General features: G+C 45.1%; 1 protein-coding gene across 1 annotated transcript in view; it reads right to left on the bottom strand.

The window, feature by feature from the left end:
• Positions 1 to 11,288: 11,288 nt before the first annotated feature.
• Positions 11,289 to 19,475, bottom strand: part of LOC142575767 (deoxynucleotidyltransferase terminal-interacting protein 2) — a 37,459-nt gene continuing 29,272 nt past the window's right edge. The window contains exons 6-7 of the mRNA XM_075685393.1: positions 18,298 to 18,407; positions 11,289 to 11,412 (exon numbers count right to left, since the gene is read on the bottom strand). Of these exons, the coding sequence (XP_075541508.1) occupies positions 11,310 to 11,412; positions 18,298 to 18,407 (213 nt within the window). The 3' untranslated portion in view covers positions 11,289 to 11,309. The remainder of the gene's footprint in view (positions 11,413 to 18,297; positions 18,408 to 19,475) is intronic.

Raw genomic sequence — 19,475 nt, 5'->3', positions numbered from 1 at the left:
CTACTAGCATACTTTGCAAACATTTCAGATGTGTTCAGCAGTCGAACATCGATATAACGAACACGAATGCACCAAATTATCGAATATAACAGTAAATTTAAAATGTATTAGCCAATAGCAGCATGAAACAATACATGCTTATAACGAGTATTGAATGTAATGAATATAGGATATAACGAAGGCATTTTTGTGTCAGATACAGCTTTATTAAAATAAGGTTTGACTGTAAGCGGTGGCACATGCCACCATATGCAGTCGAACCTCGTTATAGCGAAGTCGCATCGGCCACGAAAATATATCTAATATTTATATCTGATATTTGTTATAAGCTTACATGCAGATATAAGCGGAAAAAATCGCGATCACGCCTATGCAAGAGAAACGGAGGCAGTGTGCATCTGACAAGCCAGCTAAATGTCTTCTACGGATTTTGATGGCCCATTGGCGTCTTGCCTTGCCAATACAAGACACAGGAGCAAAAGTACCATATTTTTCTACGCGTAACCCACGTATTTGCATGGCCCACACGGCCAACCGCAACACTCCGGGAAAAAAAGAAAAAGAAATACATGCGCGCATAACTCCCAGAAACAACTGCGCACAACAACGCTCAAATATTAAAAAAATAGTCTCGCGGATATAAGACTCTTCCACGCCATGTCTAGCTTTGGCCAGCGGCTCTGTTCCCCACCTATTCGGCAACGCTGTTAAGCTGCTACGCTGTAAAGTACTGCCGTAGAGCACTGCTTTCGTGATAAGAATTCTGGTTCGCCGGTGCTGCGCGCACTAAACACAAATTGCTAACACAGCAAAAACGCAAAATAGCAATTCAAAAAGAGGAGAATGGGCGATAGGAGATAACCTATGATAACCAAACTTGGCGGAAAACTTGTCTAGAGGTACGGCTTCATGGTAATTTCACCACAAGGCGAAATTTGCATTATCCGCATCCCGACTTTCCTGTTAAAGGGGTCCTGAACCACCCCTCGGGCTTGGTGAAAAAAAGCAGACCGTGGATAGCATATGCTGCTGTGAACATCTCGGCCAAGTTCTGCAGTCGTGCACTGTGCGTGGAGCTTGCAAACGGAACACGAAGTCACCTTTTTCTAAAACGTTCACTTTTTAACAGAAGCCTGCTCCTCACTCCTTTCTGGACACTTTATTTCGTAATATAGCAGATCCCCATACGCGGCTGCTATTGGTCAATAGCTGACATCAATCAAGAAGGTTGTTTGGATAAGCACGCTTCTTCCAGTTGTTACTGTGCATATTTATTGATGATGTTTAATAAACAGGCTGAAGCAAGCAAAAATCTGCTTTCAAATTTCGATAGTCATTACATATTTCTGGAAGAGGCCAACTATCGTCTGCTCATGCTCTGTCGCAGCCGTCAGAGTAGGAAATAAAATTTGGCCACCCTGCTTATCGGTGTGCATCTATAGCTGCCGTTGTTGCTAATTTCGACTAGTTTTGAACACTCAACTAGAGTCGAACCACGCGAAACTTGAGGTCAGACCACACGCACGCTTGACAGCGCGCCCTCACTCCTGGCCGCTCCTGGTTAGACTCCTTGGAAGACTTCAGTCGCTTCGTATTGAGCTATTGATAGCACTTCAAAATGCACAAGCTGGATGTGCCTACTGTCCGTCGGTCAAGCTGGTGCAGGACAATATCGGTCCGCACCGCGTAGCACGGCCAGGCTGTAGCATATGAGCGCGAGCACGCACTGAAATCCTGTCGTGCACATAGTAAACGCAGTGCATACGCACTACACTTAGCATAGACAACGCAGCCGCCGCAGAGTGTCGCGACGAGTCTGCTGGCTGAGCATACTGCAGCTCGCTGAGGACAACGCATTTGGCATACGTTTGGATAAAGCCCAGTTATTCTAGAATAGAGGGGCTTTACGTTTGGCGTGTCGTAGACTTCAATATCGGAAGTAGTGGAGTCTACGTGAACATCCAAAATCAAATTTGAACTGCGCGCCACGGTGACGCTCAGTAGGCGGAGCGTTGTGCACGCCCCACTCCGCCATAGCCTTCGCAGTGCAAGGCATTGAAGAAAGACCGGATGCCCCGCAAAAGGGGTGTTCGATTACCAGTAACTCCACTTCTGCTGAACGTATTGAAGTATTTTTGCAGCAAAGTATTTCTAAAATAGCCTATTTCAACTTCAAATGCATTTGCCCACTTCCATAAAATGTGGTTACGGGCACCTTCAAATGTGTCATATTTTTTGCTGCATGTTATACACGCAAAAATATGGCACATGCGCGCGCTCTTCATCGTCGCGATACACAACTGTGCGATCGGTGTTCTCTTGCAGTATCTGCACGCTATAGCTTGCCGTCTGCAGTCTAACCAGCCAAGCTGCTCGCCAAAGATATGCATATGTGTAATTTCAAGCAACTATTGCCGAGTTCCGCCGCCGGGAGATATTTCGGACAAGGAGTGGACCACATGTATATCCGAACTCCACTACTACGTCCATCAGTTTAGCCTGTGCGTCGGATATACTCGATCGCCGAAAAAGTCTGCAAGTATGAACATATTGACGCCGAGCATCCCGCGACGACTTGTCACCAACCACCTTTCCTACCACACTGCTTAAGCCACTAAGCCTAACCAGCGCCATTTAGGCGGCAACCAATGTTGCGGATTCGTGCCAGTCGACATGACGGCAACTTTGTTCATGGACGTCAGACTCTGGAGTTTTGCAAGACACGTAGCGCCACCTGCCGTTGCGAAGAGGCAGTAAATGGGTAGTGCGAAGCCCGACTCCCTTGCTAAGGTGCCTATGCAGCTAGCGACTGCGAAACAACGATTTAAGTCGATTTTGGTCCATATTGCGAGTGTTCTGCATATATAACACCCAGACAGAGAGCTATGAATTTCTACGCTAGTCGGGCGCGCCGCCGAATTGCCATAAAACGGTTGCTGGCTCACTCTTCAGTCTGATGGCGGAAACGACGGCAACCGCGATAGCTCCGCGCGCTACGAATAAACGCCGCAATCGACGCTACTGTTGTGTTGTAAATTGCCATGAACGTGAAGGACGGAATAACAACGTTCAGTTTTACCGATTTCCATCGCGATCGTATGAAGGGGAAAGGCGAGAGCGCTGGATACGCGCCGTTCAACCTGTTGTGTAATCGGATTACTTGCATTCCTCGCAACACAGCGGCTTGCACGAGAAAGTGCGACAATTTTGTTCTGTAATTGTGTTGCGTAGCCCTGACGGAGGACCGTGGTAAACAAAACTCAAGAATCTGCAGCCGCCACTTTGTTCGTAACAGAAAAAGCAACGTTGCGAACCATCCTGCTTATGTGCCATCGATATCTCCACCTTTTAACCACAGAACAGTTTTAACAGATGTCCGCCTCCGCTTGACTCAACAAGTGGAACGGAGAGATTTGGCAGGTCAGCTTAACCAAACATTTTGGTTCGTTTATGAATTCGAGATCCTGCTCTAGAGCATCGTTGTAATCGCGAGCTCATTTCTACTTTCGGTATTTTGTATGTTCTGCGCCGATACAACAAGCACGCTTCGCCACGTGCTGAGCCTGCTCGACTGCGTTTTTCAAATGTGAGCAATAAAGTTGCTGTAGGAGCACTGGATGAGTAATTGCGAATTAACGCACGTGTGCAAAGAAAAAATAATGTCGCGTTTATTTACATTTATTTGTACGCGCTTGTTGCTCGAAGCGTCTGTGAAAAGTTCAAATTAAGGTATTGAGCGATGCTGTAGCTCCTGCGAGAAAGAAAGATGCAGCGCGTAGGCACCATAGGAAGCTTACTTTCGTTATGTTCGCACGCTGCTTGCTGCCTTGGAAAACATTTTCTGTTTGCTGCCCTGAAAAGGCTATGGAAGCATTTGCTCTCTGTAAATAATTGCGAGAAAAAACATTACGATAAGATGCATAAAAATATAAGAGATACTTAAGTGTTGTGTTCAAGACATATTCAATATAAACCAATTTGAAATGCTTAGATTTTTATGCTGATATGCCTATAAACAAACCTGATGCTCTATGTACTTGCGATTTGCAGCACGCCGAAATAACACTTGAGACTTTATTTTATATTGTACACGTACTTCGCCTTGCTGAGCTTCCTTTCCGAAGCGTGGATGGCGGAAGAAGCTTTCCAGGTCCTTGATTTTTAGGAAACCGTGCCTCAACACAAATGAAAGTCCACTGTGGCCTTTGCACCTTCGCTTGCGGACAGCTCTCCTTGCACTACTCAGTTAGCGCCAAGGCTGCGATGGGGGCGCTGGTGACGGGTTTTTCCGCAGCGCCGCCTGGGCAGAGTCTGAGGTCTATAGCCCCACTGTTTATGGTATCGCGAGCACGGTTCATGCTTGCGATAACGTTGTGCAACATCCTAAATTACTCTAGTGGGTGCCGAAAGGAAGTCAGAGTAATCAGGAATCTAAAATTTTCACCGACGATTACGATACTCCCTAAGGCGAATTTTGAATGCAGCTGTTTAGATGTTTTGACTCCACTATATAGTGTGGCAAAGAATTTGATTCCGAATGACAGGGTGCTCTCGGCGGCGGTGCTGAGCCTCTGCTCGGGCAGCTCGTTTAGCAGCAGCGGTAGACCAAGCATTTCACCCGGTTGCGTCGCTCACTATTCAGAAAGAAAGCATAAACACGGGAACGCATGGCTCGCGCGGAGCGCATTCTCCAGCGAAGGTGGTGTCGCAGGCGAAGTAGCGCATGCGCACTGGGTCCGAAGCCCACGCCAGCGCTGTTTACGCGCTCTCACCGCTTTCCTCCTCACCCTTTCGCCATATTCTCCTTCGCTTTCCGCCTCATGGTCACGATGCACCCTCCTCTCCGCTTTCCTCCTCACGCCTCTTCGCTCTCGCTGTTTTCACCCCCCTCCCCCGGTGTGGGCCGCGTTCGCTCTCATCCTTAGCTGTGCTCGTTCGCTCGGTTACAAGCGAATCCGACGTTCACTGCAGTAACGGGCGCCCAAAAGCTGCGCTATAAAGATTGGTCAGCAACTGTGACATTTCGCGGCGGCCGCATCCTGATGGGGGTGGAATGCGAAAACACCGGTGTACTTTGATTTAGGTGCACGTTAAAGAACCCCAGGTGGTTGAAATTTCCGCAGCCCTCCACTACGGCATGCCTCAATCAGAAAGTGGTTTCGGCATGTAAAACCCCATAATTTTTTAAAAACTGTGACATTTCATTGCGATAGCAATTATATGGACACTCCAGGCGCATTTCTGCCGTTGGCGTCGCCATGAGGTTCCGTATAAAGTCCAACGGCAATAAAATCGTCATCGCGCATATGCTATATGTGCGAGGGTGAGCCGGCAACCGCGGCTGAATTTCGCACACGCAAAAGAGGAAAGCGGGGAAGCGTGCCATCTTCTGTCGCGCGCAAGGCTCCGGAGGGAGGGAGGCGCATTCTACTCTGGGCCCAGGCCACTGTATCTTGAAAGTCATCTGCGACAGGGGCAGAATCCGCCGCGCGCTGTGTTTTTGCGGCTTAGTTAGCGTTGATGCAAGAGACAGCACGAAGGTCAATTCACTCACTGCTGCTGCTGCGCTTCCTCACTCCAGCGTTTTGACAACAATTTTCCACGGTCATAGAGAGATGTGTTAATGTTTGCTTGTGCGTGACACCATGCTTGTTAGGTTAGTCAAAATGCCTATGTTTACAAGTTTATACAGCCGATAAAACTACTATCCTTACTTCATATAGCTGTCCATTAATTTGCTATGGGAATTGATGCTTCGCCTTTCGGGCGAAACTGCGACTTTTTTGTTACCAGAAGATATACTATTTTGAGGCACCTGCTAACAGATATGCTTCGCTATAACCGATACAGAGTTTGATACGGCATTTTCCATTTCAATATAGCAGCAGAAAATTGAAATAAAATATGGCCAACCAAATTTGATATTTACTTCAGTATATCGGTGTTTATTCTATTGAGGTTCAATTGTATGGTCTTTGACAGTGGCAGTGAGCGTACGTTGAATGATGACTACCTCTTCACCCACAATCATCTACAATTCTACGTGCACAGAGGGTCTAGAAATGTAGCCCATGATGAACATGTGCCAGCACCTGTAAATTGGCATCCAAGAAGCTTCACATCACTAAACTCAATCTAAAGAGTCCATTGACAAATATGGAGATTGTCTCGAATGCTATGAAGACCCCAAACATATGTCAGTACATACTGATTTGTCGTTAGTTGCTTCATACAAGGATCATGGAACTTCACTGCCTCCACAGTAAATGACATAAGCACGCTCATTGGTTCTAGCCAAATAGTGTAATGACTGGGAAAATTTCTAGGTGCAAAGATGACACCCTCATCATCATAACTTCTAAATTTGGTTGGACCATGTCAAAACAACCACTCTGACAGTGAATTGAGAAATGTCACAAATGATTGCGAGCAGACTCAGAATGCAGGTAAATGAAAGTGATGAAAGTACATGTTTATGTAAAGACCTTATGAGCACGCAAGTATGAGATCAAGACTACAGAAAGTGCACAAATTGCAGTATTATGGAAAATATTAAGGACACCATGATTCCTTATGGTGGAAGGTGTGAAGAGATGCTGCCACATAAGAACACCATTAAACTTCATGAAAAGGAAGTTGCCGTCACACACCTTTGGGACTTTTTAGCCCCTTTTCATATAAACAGAAAATACTGGTATTCAATATTGTGCACTACAACACTGCACAAGGGAGCTTACAGGCAAGACACACATTAACAGTCAGCGAAGCAACCCTAGTCATTCCAGTTTTCCGCCATGCTGCAGAATAAGAAGCAATGTCGAAGAAACGTTGGCTACGAGAGTTCAGATTGTGTCTGACATATCATAAAGTGCAAGTGCTTGTGCAACTGCTTAGAGAGTTGTAAGGAAGAAGTGCGCCGTGCCGAGCTCCGCAGCCGGATCGCCAGCGCTATTGAAGTGGGGCTCAGGCTAGACGCTGTTCCTGGTGTGACTGGCTAAGTCTACACTGTTGCGTCTTCTTGTCCGCGTCCTTCGTGTCGTCCACAGCCATGTCGGACTTCTTTCCCATATCGTGGGAACAGTGGGGGAGAACGATGAACTCGACTGCGTAGAGCACCCCTTGAATTTCAAGTCTGGCGGTGCACGCAGCCACCGGCTGGACGTACTGTGGCCGTGCGGAGTAAAGGACCGAACAAAGGTGTCATGACTTTTCGTATTGAGCGGCAAAGTTTCTCGGCAATTACAGATATGGCGGCACCTGTGTCAATGCAATGAGGGCAAGCACAGAGACACCTTCAACAGCGACATCTATAACGTTAGGCGGCGAAAGAAGAGGGCTTAAGCGTTGCGGCGATGACGCAGTTCTTGCCTCAGGAACTGCACCACTTAGTTTTCCGTGTCAGCAGGAGAGGGACGTCGACGCATCGGGGAGGGCGAGCGATGACGAGGAGAAGGAGAACGGCGGTCAGAAACTTGACGAAGGCTTGGGCGGGGAAGGGGTAAGTCGCAGTCAGGAGCGTAAGGCAACGGATGGTCGTACGCGGCTGTGCATGGGTCGTCACGTGGATGAAGTGGACGGCGGCGGCACAGGCGCACAACGTGACCGGGAATACCGCACGAATAGCAGATCGGCCGATTGTCTGCTGTACGCCAGGGATTAATTACTCGATGGACTGGAGGTCGTGGCGGCGTGGGGGTAAAATCAGGGCTAGGCATCGGAGGCGGAGCCTGGAAGGTCGGTGGTCATGGTCGTGCGACGGCGTCGGCATAAGTCAATGGGGTGGTGAGTTGAGGCGCTCGTTCCAGAGGAAGGACCTCAGACACTTGTTCTTCTATAACGTGTCGTAGGGTCGGACTAAGGGACGAACTTGACTCCGGTGGGTTGGAGATGAGGGAGAGCTGGCGAGAAACTTCTTCCCGGACGAAAACCTTGATTTGCGAGAGGAGGGTGGCATCTGGAAAAGGAGAGGTCAAGCCGGACGATTCCTGATGGGGAACAGGACGGCGGGTGAGGAGGCGTCGACGGCGGAGCTCGTCATAGCTTTGGCACAGTTCAATAACTTGGGCAACAGTAGAGGGGCTCTTTGAAATGAGCATCTGAAATGCGTCCTCGTCGATACCCTTCATGATATGCTTGATTTTATTGCCATCAGTCATGGATGTATCGACACGTTTACAGAGATCAATGACATCTTCGATGTAGCTGGTAAAGTTCTCACCAGGCTGCTGAGAGCATGACTGCAGACGCTGTTCGGCACGAAGCTTTTGAACAGCAGGGCGGCCGAAGACCTCGCTGGACTTTGTCTTGAACACCGTCCAGCTGGGGACTTCGCTTTCGTGGTTCCGAAACCACAAGTAGGCAATTCCGGTGAGGTAGAAAGGGACGGTGGTCAATTTCGTGATGTCATCCCATTTGTTGTTCCGACTGAGGCGTTCGTATGATGAGAGCCAGTCATCAACGTCGTGGTCGTCAGTGCCACTGAAGATAGGAGGGTCCCGCTGGCGGAATGTGCCGGGGCATACGGTAGACTGGGTAGCAGGTGGTGGTAAGCTCATGGCGCTTTCAGTGGTCATGATGGCAGGGAGAGTCCGGCTGCGTATTCCAGGGTTGCAGGAGACCCAGCAAACCTCCACCAATTAGGGCAAAGAAGTCCGACACGGCTGTGGACGACACGAAGGACGCGGACAAGAAGACGCAACAGCGTAGGCTTAGCCAGTCACACCAGGAACAGCGTCTAGCCTGAGCCCCACTTCAGTAGCGCTGGCGATCCGGCTGTGGAGCTCGGCATGGCGCACTTCTTCTTCCTTACAAAAGGAATGATGCTGCCAAATGTAAATTACATCTTGCATAGACAAGTTCTAACAGTTATTAGATTTCAACAATGTCAGTCCAAATGGACACCTTTACTGACATGTGCTGCCTAAGGTCCCTAGGGACCTCAGTGTTGCCCATAGGCAACGTAGTGGAGAAAAATATTTTCTTGCAGAGTTGTGGCATTGGGTATGAAGTCTCTGGCTAAGTGTCTTCGGCCAACAATGAATGACAGGCAGCAAGATCAGTTGTTGGTTTAGAGCAGGAATGCAGGATAAGAAAAACTAAGTTTGGCAAGCTACTTCATTTCTTTTGAAAGCACAATTAAAAGAGACAGACTGATGCAAGACCTCCAGCTGCAGTGGAGTCTTACAAGTTATGTAAACCAAACGAAATGTACACACATGGTTCACATATGAGGAGAGCTGCCTGTACTAATTCCATGCAAAGCCATCGGTGGCTTGGGGTGAAACCAACTTCCAGTTTTCTGCCTGATGTCTCCCCACTATCGCTAAAAACGTTTCTACAAAATATTTTCTTTTTGTTGATTATGCTCATTTTCGATGTGTTTTGCAGATTTCGATGGAAAATATAAAAAATTATCTTATTTATGTGTGCTATGATTAAAGGTTTAAGTACACTGAAGTCAAGACAATTTACAATGAGACGAACGCCCCAGGGTTGCATGCAGACTTGTTGAAATGGTTGTTCAGAAACACTCGAAGAACCTGAAAGTTAAAGAATGCAATAGTGTGGGTCAATGATGCAACAGTGGGCTCAAGGCCTTGAATGAGACCAACTTTTCATTGAAGCCAGCCATTCTGCTTCTAAGACACAAGCTGAAAGTTGTGCAACAAGACACATGCTGGACATCTCATGACTCCAAACAAACAGCTGCAGATCGGAGTCATGGGCACTCAAGGCACCTTACAAGCAAGTTCTGCAAACAGTATATAAAAAGTCATACGATTACGATACTCTCTAATGCAAAATTTATGTGCAGCTTGATACGTGTTTTCATAATGCGATATATTCAGGCAAAGAATTTGAGACTGAAATCAGCGCACCAACTGGCAGTGAGCCAGTACCGTCAGCGCCTTTGCAGAGGGAGGGGCAAAATGGGGACGCTGGCATGAAGAGCGGCATCGGAGCCAGCTGTGGAAGACGACGATGAACATGCAAGCAGTGGCACAAGCACGAGGGGCAGTATGGGAATGCTGGCATGATCAGGGGCATCAGAGCCAGCTGTGGAAGATGACAAATCATGCGAGAGAAGTGGCACGAGCACGTTCGCGCAGTTACACCGAGGGACACCGACGAGCCAGGTGTGGTAGAAGACGATGATGAATGCGCAAGCAGTGGCACAAGTTCGTTTGTGCGGTGACACACAGGGGTGCCGACACTCAACTCAGGAACGGCCACCTAAAAGCAGCACTCTAAAAAATTACACCTGCGATCTATGCCAATTAAATCATGGTAAAATTTGTCCACACCACTCATTTGGCACAGCATGAGCAGAAGGTCCACATCCAGCACGAGTGACCTTGTAACAAAGAATAAAAATTTTTCCTGTGAATAGATCACCTAGCTTTATCACTCAGCAAGGCATACGCAGATTCTTTATTTTCACTCCACTGTTCTGGGCAAAACAGAGGAAAATACTGTTGCACAAAAATGTATATCTATAAATATTTATAAGATAAGGCATGTTACGCAGGCGTAAGAGCAGCCAAGACGGCGAACAGCAACCTCTACCTGGTCTTCGTCGAGGTTAGCCTAGTCCTGCTGTCTTCTGTCTCACAGCAACAATTGCGGATATGGGGCACGGGGACTCTCACATAGCACAGTTGAATCTCGTTAATTTGAACATGCTTAATTCGAACGTTCGATTTATTCGAACTGACGCTGTAGTCCCGTCAAAGTTGTGTATTCCAATGGGTGAAAACACTTGGTCATTCGAACGCGCAAGCATTTGCGACGGTTAATTAGAACATACTGCACTCCGACAACGCCCTCAGCAGCACGCCAAATCACGCAGCGGCACCTCCAGCCAGCCTTCCTCTGACCCCGCCATAGAGGAAGAACATAGGAGTGACTCCACAACGTCGCGCGCGAGAAAAAAAAAAATACGTGGCGGAAATTTGTATGCAGGCCTGTGCAGGCATGCATCACCGATTACTTCTTAGTGTTGCGGCACCGCCCTATTTTATTGTAGCACTTGAAAAACCTTTGCTTTGTGTCAGATGGCACAAGTGGACTTTTCAAGCAGTGCTTTGTACACCCAGAGTATCACAAATTTGGGTCAACACACTGTGTCCCCCTGATTTGCATGTGTTAGTTTTTTTCCACACTACCTTAAGGTGACAATCCACCAACTGGCGAAAACTTGCATCCGGCTCAGCAGCGTATGCCAAACTGTCCACTGGACTGTGTTCAGAGCCCATGGCACAATCTAAAGCACAACTTTCGTACAATGGTAAAAGTTCTTAGAAAAGGTTTTATTTCTTCCGCTTTTTCAGCCGCTTCATGTGCATCAAGGCCTTCTTCGAAACTGCTCGCTGCTGCCGGGCCATAGCCTCACTGTATTTCTTCTTGTTGAATCTGTACAGGTGAAGAAAAAATTGATTGTAGTTCAAATGATCCATGTCCCATGTTTTGAGGTACATGATGTTTTTGGTACAGCATCTATGCTTATTAGACTAAAAAACTTCTGCACACTGAAGACTAGCACTGATCCAACCATTGTTAACACTCTTTTTCAGTTTATTCAATAGAGTTCCAGAATCCTGGCAGGTGCCTGCGCACTTCTGTAAAGCCTAGAAAGAATCTACAGCAATTGAAGTGAATGTAGAAGTAGCCACAAAGAAATACCCAAATTCAACTTTCTGTAAACCAATCCTATCAGAGGATGACAACTCATTTTCAAATGTGTAGCTTTTACATGAATGTAAGTTAAAAGGAGACCCTGCTTTTCGAAGACGAAAACTGGCCCAAATATCTTTATGCGTCCCACTGCTCCAGATTGGTGCAGATTGATTGATTTAGCCTGTGCTATTATCATCATAAACAGGTTGAGGAATGTTTTTCCTTGTTTTTTCATAACAGAATTCCTGGTGGTGTCACCGCTTTGGAGTGATGATATCTCTGGTTCTAGATATCCTATAACAATAATGATTTATTTATCAGAAATGTAGACAAATCGAGATTGCAGTGGTCATATGGTATCAACAAATATTATGACAGAAATCTTTTAAAAGTAATAATCTGTCCTGGGTGTTACTATGGGTCCATACTTTAAAAAGTTTGACATGCTGTAACTTTGGTTCAAATCAGCCTACAGCAATCATTCTTGTAACACTGCATGTTTGATTACTCGAGATCATTCTTATATGACAATAGATATCACGCCATATATAGTTTAGGACATAACCCACCTCCAAGCAAGTTATAAATTTTTTTTAGTAGTAGAAATATATTTAGTATACAAGAAAATGGAATTATGTCTTAACTTTGCCTATGGAAATACATAACTTCTGCACGTTTAACTAAAATCTACTCAAATATAAAAAAAAAGTTCTTAGATGCAGGGTCTCCCCTGTTGAACGTAAGTGGTTGGTGCCACTTTTGGCCAACCTGAAAAAGAAGTTGTGAATGTTGGACCAGCTTGGACATTGACTGTAAATTGATGAGGTTGCTCATGGATGAAGATATCCGTATATAATCAAATAAACCAAGCCATGCCATAGATCATGCCTAAAAATTACAGCAATAATGATGGGACCAAATTAATGCAAACAACACAGCTGAAGCAGATGTAGGACTTTGTCTTGTATAGCAGCTCCTGCCCAACAAAGAAAATGCTGAATACACTCCAAAATGCACCTCTTATTTTCGAAAATCGTTTGGACGATGCTCAGTTTACAGGAAAACCAATAAGCAGCATCACAACATGCTTAGTGATAAAAGGAAGGAGTCCACAAAAATGTAACAGAAGTTTCGTCAACCTTTGTACAGTCAGAACTGATCTTAACACCCTATGAAATTCGCTATGAGGAAAAGAAGGAATACCAGAAATGATGACATGATAGCTTTTCTCCTGTTCCCCTTGAACTGTACTCTCTGTGCACACGCTTTTAGTCATCCCATGCTCTGTTGTTTTTCCCTTTGATGCAACATGAACCTGGCATAGCTATTAGGTGCATGTTAACCCTTTGAAGGTTTTTGCCGTAAGTGTACGGCGGCGGTTTTCTGTCCCGCAAGGTCTTTGCCATACGGGTACGGTTTCGACCCACCGTTTGAAATTTCGCGCCATAATGATGATGCGTGCTCACTGGGAGGTGCTGCCAACTCTTAGGGCTTATAAGAAGCGTTTGAAATTTGCGCCACCTTCTTGGGGAGGTAAACAGATTTCTAGCTTCAGCGCGTCGCGCAGATTACGGCAACACCCCTTTTGCGGTTTCAGTTTCGCTGCGTGATCGCTACGGAGGCGCGCGAAACGTCATTTTTCTCTTTGTCTGCATTCTCTTGCAGGGGTGGCAGAAGTTCATTTCTATCTTGACTGGCGCTGCTCTTAGCTTGTTTATCACCACCGCTCACGAGGTATTCTCGCTCTCTGCGGCAACGCGCTTACACGAGAGGGTGCCTCAGACCTCTGCCCAAGGCAGCCTCACGCAGAGAAGATGTCATGTGTGTGCCAACACAACTCGTCACTCCAAGAGGAGAACAGACACGCATTTTAGGTGTGCAGACTGCGATAAGGCACTGTGCGCAGAACCGTGTTTCAAGGAGAACCACACTCTGAAATAATATTGAACATTTTGCAGTTCTGAGTGATGCCGACACCAAAATACTGTTCCTAATTTCTTTTTACTGTTTATTCCCAACTTTATAGATATTGTACATTCAAGATCCGCAATAAAGTAATTTGACCACCTGGGAAAGTTTTTTTCAAAATAATTCAACCCTCATAGGGTTAAAGAAGTCCTGGTGGTCGAAATCACCTTGAAGCTCCCTACTACAGTGTCCTTCAGACCCAGTGTTGCTTTGAGATGTTAAAGGGACACTACAGACAAATATTAAGTCAACATGAACTGGTTAAAGTACCATCCCAGAAACCTCGCAGCGCTTATTTCGTAACAAGAAATGACTCAGTTTAAGAGAAAATTGCATCTGAATAATCTGCACACCTAGCACAATTTCAATCGCCTGGTCCCGAGCGGGGACGTGTGAAGTTGCATATTCCATCACTGCCCTTTACTACCGTCGACAATTAAAACGGCGCCCGACAGCTGACACTATGGTTATTTGCAGAAAATGTGAAAGTCTGGCAAGAAACCGAGCTTGTGTGAGTTTCGCAAGCCAGCAAAACCAGCGCAGTACTACTAATGAAACTACTAAAATGCAAATGCAAAGGCAATGCAGATTCATGGTAAAAAATTTACAATGCAGAGATATGGTAAAAGCATTATCACATAGTACTATCCTGACCATAAAGTACTATTTTCTTGTTTCACAGTTCATTATCCTTTCCTTGACACTAATGCAAACACTGCCTTAAAATTAGTGCAGCACATCAACCGCCAATGGAAACTGACCCTGTCAACCTTTAACAGCCGAACTCTGTCGAGTGAGGCTAACTTAGCAGGACTCTTTGAGGAACTATCAGACATTGTTTGGGATATCATTGGCCTCAGTGAGGTTGGATGGACTGGTGAGGCTTATACAGTGCTGACTAATTGCCATATCCTCTGCTATAGAGGACCACAAGATATAAAATTATGCGGGTTACGATTCCTAATACATAAGGACATAGCGGGCAACATTGATGAATTCTACAGCATTAATGAGAGGGTAGCAGTAGTCATAATAAAACTTAACAAGAGGTATATATTAAAGGCAGTACAAGCCTATGCTCCTACATCCAGTCACGGTGATGAGGAAGTAGATCAGTTTCATGAAGATGTTGAATTATTAATGAGAAAAGTGCATTACTCAGCATACAGTAGTAATAGGTGACTTCAATGCAAAAGTGGGGGAAAAAGCAGGCGGGTGAACACGCAATTGGCAACTACGCAGTCGATTCTAGAAACGCCAGAGGAGGTAGAATTCGCAGAAAGGAATAAGCTGAGAATAATGAACACCTTTTTCAGGAAACGTAGCAACAGAAAGTGGACCAGGAAAAGCCCTAATGGTGAAACAAGAATTGAAATAGATTTCATACTTTCTGCCAATTCCAGCATAGTGCAGGATGTAGAAGTGTTAGGTAGGGTAAAGTGCAATGATCACAGGTTAGTGAGGGCCAGGATTCATCTCAATTTGAACGGAGAAAGAGAAAAATTGGTCAAGAAGAAACAGGTCAACTTAGAGGCAGTAAGGGTAAAAGCAGACAAATTTAGGCTGGTACTTGCAAACAAATATGCAGCCTTAGAACAGAGGGATGATGATGATGACATATAGGTAATGAATAAAACCACAATGAGGCTGGCTTATGAGGCTGCAATAATTGATGTGGGAGGCAAGGCACCAAGGCAACCAGTAGGCATGCTCTCCCAAATAACAAAGGACCCAATAAAGAAACAACAAAGAATGAAAGTGTCCAACTCAAGAGATAAGACAGAATTCGTGGAACTATCAAAACTGATCAACAAGGCGAAAATAAGTGTTATTCGAAATTATAACGTGAGAAAGACTGAAGAAGCCATAAAAAATGGATGCAGTCTGAAATCAGTGAGAAGGAAACTTGGCATAGGACAAAACATGATGTATGCACTGAAAGATAAGCAGGGTAATATCATCAGCAATCTCGAAGGTATAATAAAAGCAGCAGAAGAACTTTATACTGACCTGTACAGTACCCGAGGACTCAGGAGAACTCTCCATTAGAAACAATAATGAACAGGATAGAGAAAGTCCTTCTATAACTAGAGATGAGGTCAGAAGGGCCTTGCAAGACATGAAATGGGAAAAAGCGGCAGGGGAAGATAGAACAACAGTCGATTTAATCAAAGATGGAGGAGACATAATGCTTCGAAAACTGGTGGCTCTCTATACGAAGTGTCTATCGACTGCAAGGGTCCGAGAAATTGGAAGAATGCAAACATTATACTAATCCACAAAAAAGGACACGTTAAAGAACTGAAAAATTATATGCCCATTAGCTTACTCCCAGTCTATATAAAATATTTACCAAAATAATCTCCAATAGAATAAGGGGAACACTGGACTTTAGTCAACCAAGGGAACAGGCTGGCTTCAGGAAGCGATACTCTACAATGGATCACATCCATGTCATTAATCAGGTTATCGAGAAATCCGCAGAGTACAATAAGCCTCTCTATATGGCTTTCATAGATTATGAAAAAGCATATGATTCAGTAGAGATACCAGCAGTAATAGAGGCATTGCGTAATCAAGGAGTACAGACTGCTTCCATAAATATCTTGGAAAATATCTACAGAGATTGCACAGCCACCTTAGTTCTACACAAGTAGGAATATACCTATAAAGAAAGGGGTCAGACAAGGAGACACAACCTCTCCAATGCTATTCACTGCGTGCTTGGAAGAAATATTCAAGCTATTAAACTGAGAAGGTTTAGGAGTAAAGATTGACGGCGAATATCTCAGCAACCTTTCGGTTCGCTGATGACATTGTTCTATTCAGCGACACTGTGGATGAGTTACAACAAATAATTGAGGACCTTAACAGGGAGAGTGTAAGAGTGGGGTTGAAGATTAATATGCAAAAGACAAAGATAATGATGAATAACTGGGCAATGGAACAAGAGTTCAGGATCGCCAGTCAGCCTCTAGGGTCTGTGAAGGAGTATGTTTACCTAGGTCAACTAATCACAGGGAACCCTGACCATGAGAAAGAAATTCACGGAATTAAAATGGGTTGGATCACATATGGCAGACATTGTGAGCTCCTGACTGGAAGCTTACCATTATAATTGAAAAGGAAGGTATACAATCAGTCCATTTTACCAGTGCTGACATATGGGGCAGAGACTTGGAGACTGACAAAGAACCTTGAGAACAAGTTAAGGACCGTGGAAAGAGCGATGGAACGAAGAATGCTAAGCATAACTTCAAGAGATAGAAAGAAAGCAGTTTGGAGCAGAGAGTTAACGGGTATAGACGACATTCTAATTGACATTAGGAAAAAAAAATGGTGCTGGGCAGATCATGTAATGCGCAGATTAGATAACCGTTGGACCATTAGGTTGACAGAATGGGTACCAAGAGAAGGGAAGCACAGTAGAGGATGGCAGACAACAAGATGATCCAACGAAATTAGGAAATTTGCGGGTGCTAGTTGGAATCGGTTGGCGCAGGGCAGGGGTAATTGGAGATCGCGGGGAGAGGCCTTCGTCCAGCAGTGGAAATAATATAGGCTGATGATGATGATGATGACATCAACCAGACAAAAGCAACTTTTCCTATAGAACAATAACCCCCTACTCAAGGCAGAGAAGAGGCTTGAAGCTATAGTCTTTTCCGGGTTGACGGTGTCCTACCTTATGAAAAACACAACTTCAGTCAACGACCGATTTTCTGCACGCCTAATTTTTCGGACATGCCCGATAACTGCGATGCCTGTGCAGAAACGCCAGGGTACCCATAGAGTCAATGTATAAGAACATCTGAAATTTCGGACGCAAAAACCCTTTGCCGTCCGATTTTCCTGACTTTTTGCCATGATTGCAGGTACGAAATGGCATTGATCGAAGCCACCACAGCTGCCATTTTGATTAGGTATCTTGCCACCTCTAATAGGCTGAAAACCTTGACGAGCAGCACAATAACACGGACAAAGAAAACACAAGTACACAGGACGAACGCAGACTTCCAAGTGTATTCCAAAAGCCGTTACAGATGCTTATACATGCTCAACGTCAACACGTGCCACACAAGTTCCCACAGAGTATCGTTTTTGCCGTTAATAAGAAAAGCTTGATAACCTTTGAACTATCAGTTGTCAAAGCACTAAGACCAGTCAAATCGCACTTGTTGATTTAAAATTTGCATGTGCGCTATCTCAAAAAATAACCTAAGCACTTCACTGTCACTGTCACCTTCACTGTCAGAACAATGTGACACTATTTCTTTTAAATAACATTGAATTAAATGAAAATGTATTAAGAGCTTTTTTTTTTTACTCCTATTTTAAATTAACTAAATGCCTGGTATTTTCTAGCAGCAAGCAAGTTTGGGCATTGCTGCCAGAGAAATCGCACAGTTGCCAAAGCACATGAAGCATTCGAACGAAACTTGCACTGCTACACATGCGATTGCGACCAGTTTTTTTTCTTCATTTTCCTGCCCTAGTCACAGCATAAGCTTTACGGCAACACGATGCCAATGCACTGTTTTTAACAAAGCCCCCTTCACTGTTTCTTCTGACAAATGTAAAAATAAATGCCTTCGTGGGCTGACGAATTACAAATGACAATGCAGACCCAAGTGGTACCCTCTGATCGCTTACCGTCTGAACTCTGCATCAGCCAGCAATTCTTCAACCATAGTTTGCTTGCGGTCCTTCTTGGGCACTCTTGCATGGTAGAAATCGGCTGGTGAGTCCATCACCGTCCCCACCTAAGTGCACACGAAGGACAAGAACTTGCATGAAGGCTAGGTGATGACACCTTGAGACTTGGCACAACGAGTTGAGCCTACATACATATAAAGAACATATGTCCTGCACTACTAGTGCTCCTGCTCACGCAGGAAGAAGCTATTACCACAGGGCCACTTTTACTGGCCTTTCTCCTGTTTTCCAGAATATTAATTCTGAGCAACTGCGCACTTCACACCTTCATGTTGCAGGCTCTTTAAAACAGCAGAGCTGCAAGACTCACTACGGTGGCCAAGTGGTTATGATGTTCTGTTGCCGAGTGTGAGGTCATGGGTTCAATTTATGGCCACCGAGACTGCATTCTGACAGTGGCAGAATGCAAAAGCTCTAGTGTATCATGTTTTGGGTGCATCTTAAAAGAACCCCAGGTGGCTGAAATTAACCTGGAGCCCTCCTCTACAGTGTCTCTCCCTGCACTCATGTTGCTTCAAGACATTAAAGACACTCATTCCCTCTGATCTATGATGAAAACAGAGCTACAAGGATGAGGAACAGAATGCCCATTTACTCCCCCTTGACCACATACCTTTAAGCAGAGTGGATTGCAGGGAAACCTACTATAAATTACTTGTACCTTCTTTACAGCATGTAGTATGAGCAATATCACAGCATATGGGTATCTACCCATTCAGTCAGTAAAAAAGCAAGTACGGTATATAAGTACCATGCAACCACAGTGCAACACAAGACAAACAACATGAAAGGACTTTTTAAGTCACTTTGTGGTCACAAGACAAGCCTACCAACTTGCCCAACTTTCCTATTTACAAAAATTGGTAAAAATGTTTAACAATTTCCACCGCCGCACACGCACACACACACAAACACACACAGTGAACCCCGTTAACTTAGGCTCTAAGGGGACTGGAAAATTATTCGAATAAAACTGGGAACAAATGAGAGCCTCTCAGAAAATTTCGCTCGATAATTTGCATGGTACAGTGCGCAATACAATAACCAATTGGTAATTCAAAATTGGAGGGAACCACCTAAAAGTCCCAATAAACAAAGTATGAAATATCAAAATT

The sequence above is a fragment of the Dermacentor variabilis genome, chromosome 1 (assembly GCF_050947875.1).
Source record: "Dermacentor variabilis isolate Ectoservices chromosome 1, ASM5094787v1, whole genome shotgun sequence".
NCBI classification, from domain to species: Eukaryota; Metazoa; Arthropoda; class Arachnida; order Ixodida; family Ixodidae; genus Dermacentor; species Dermacentor variabilis.
This window is presented reverse-complemented; position numbering and strand designations above follow the sequence as displayed.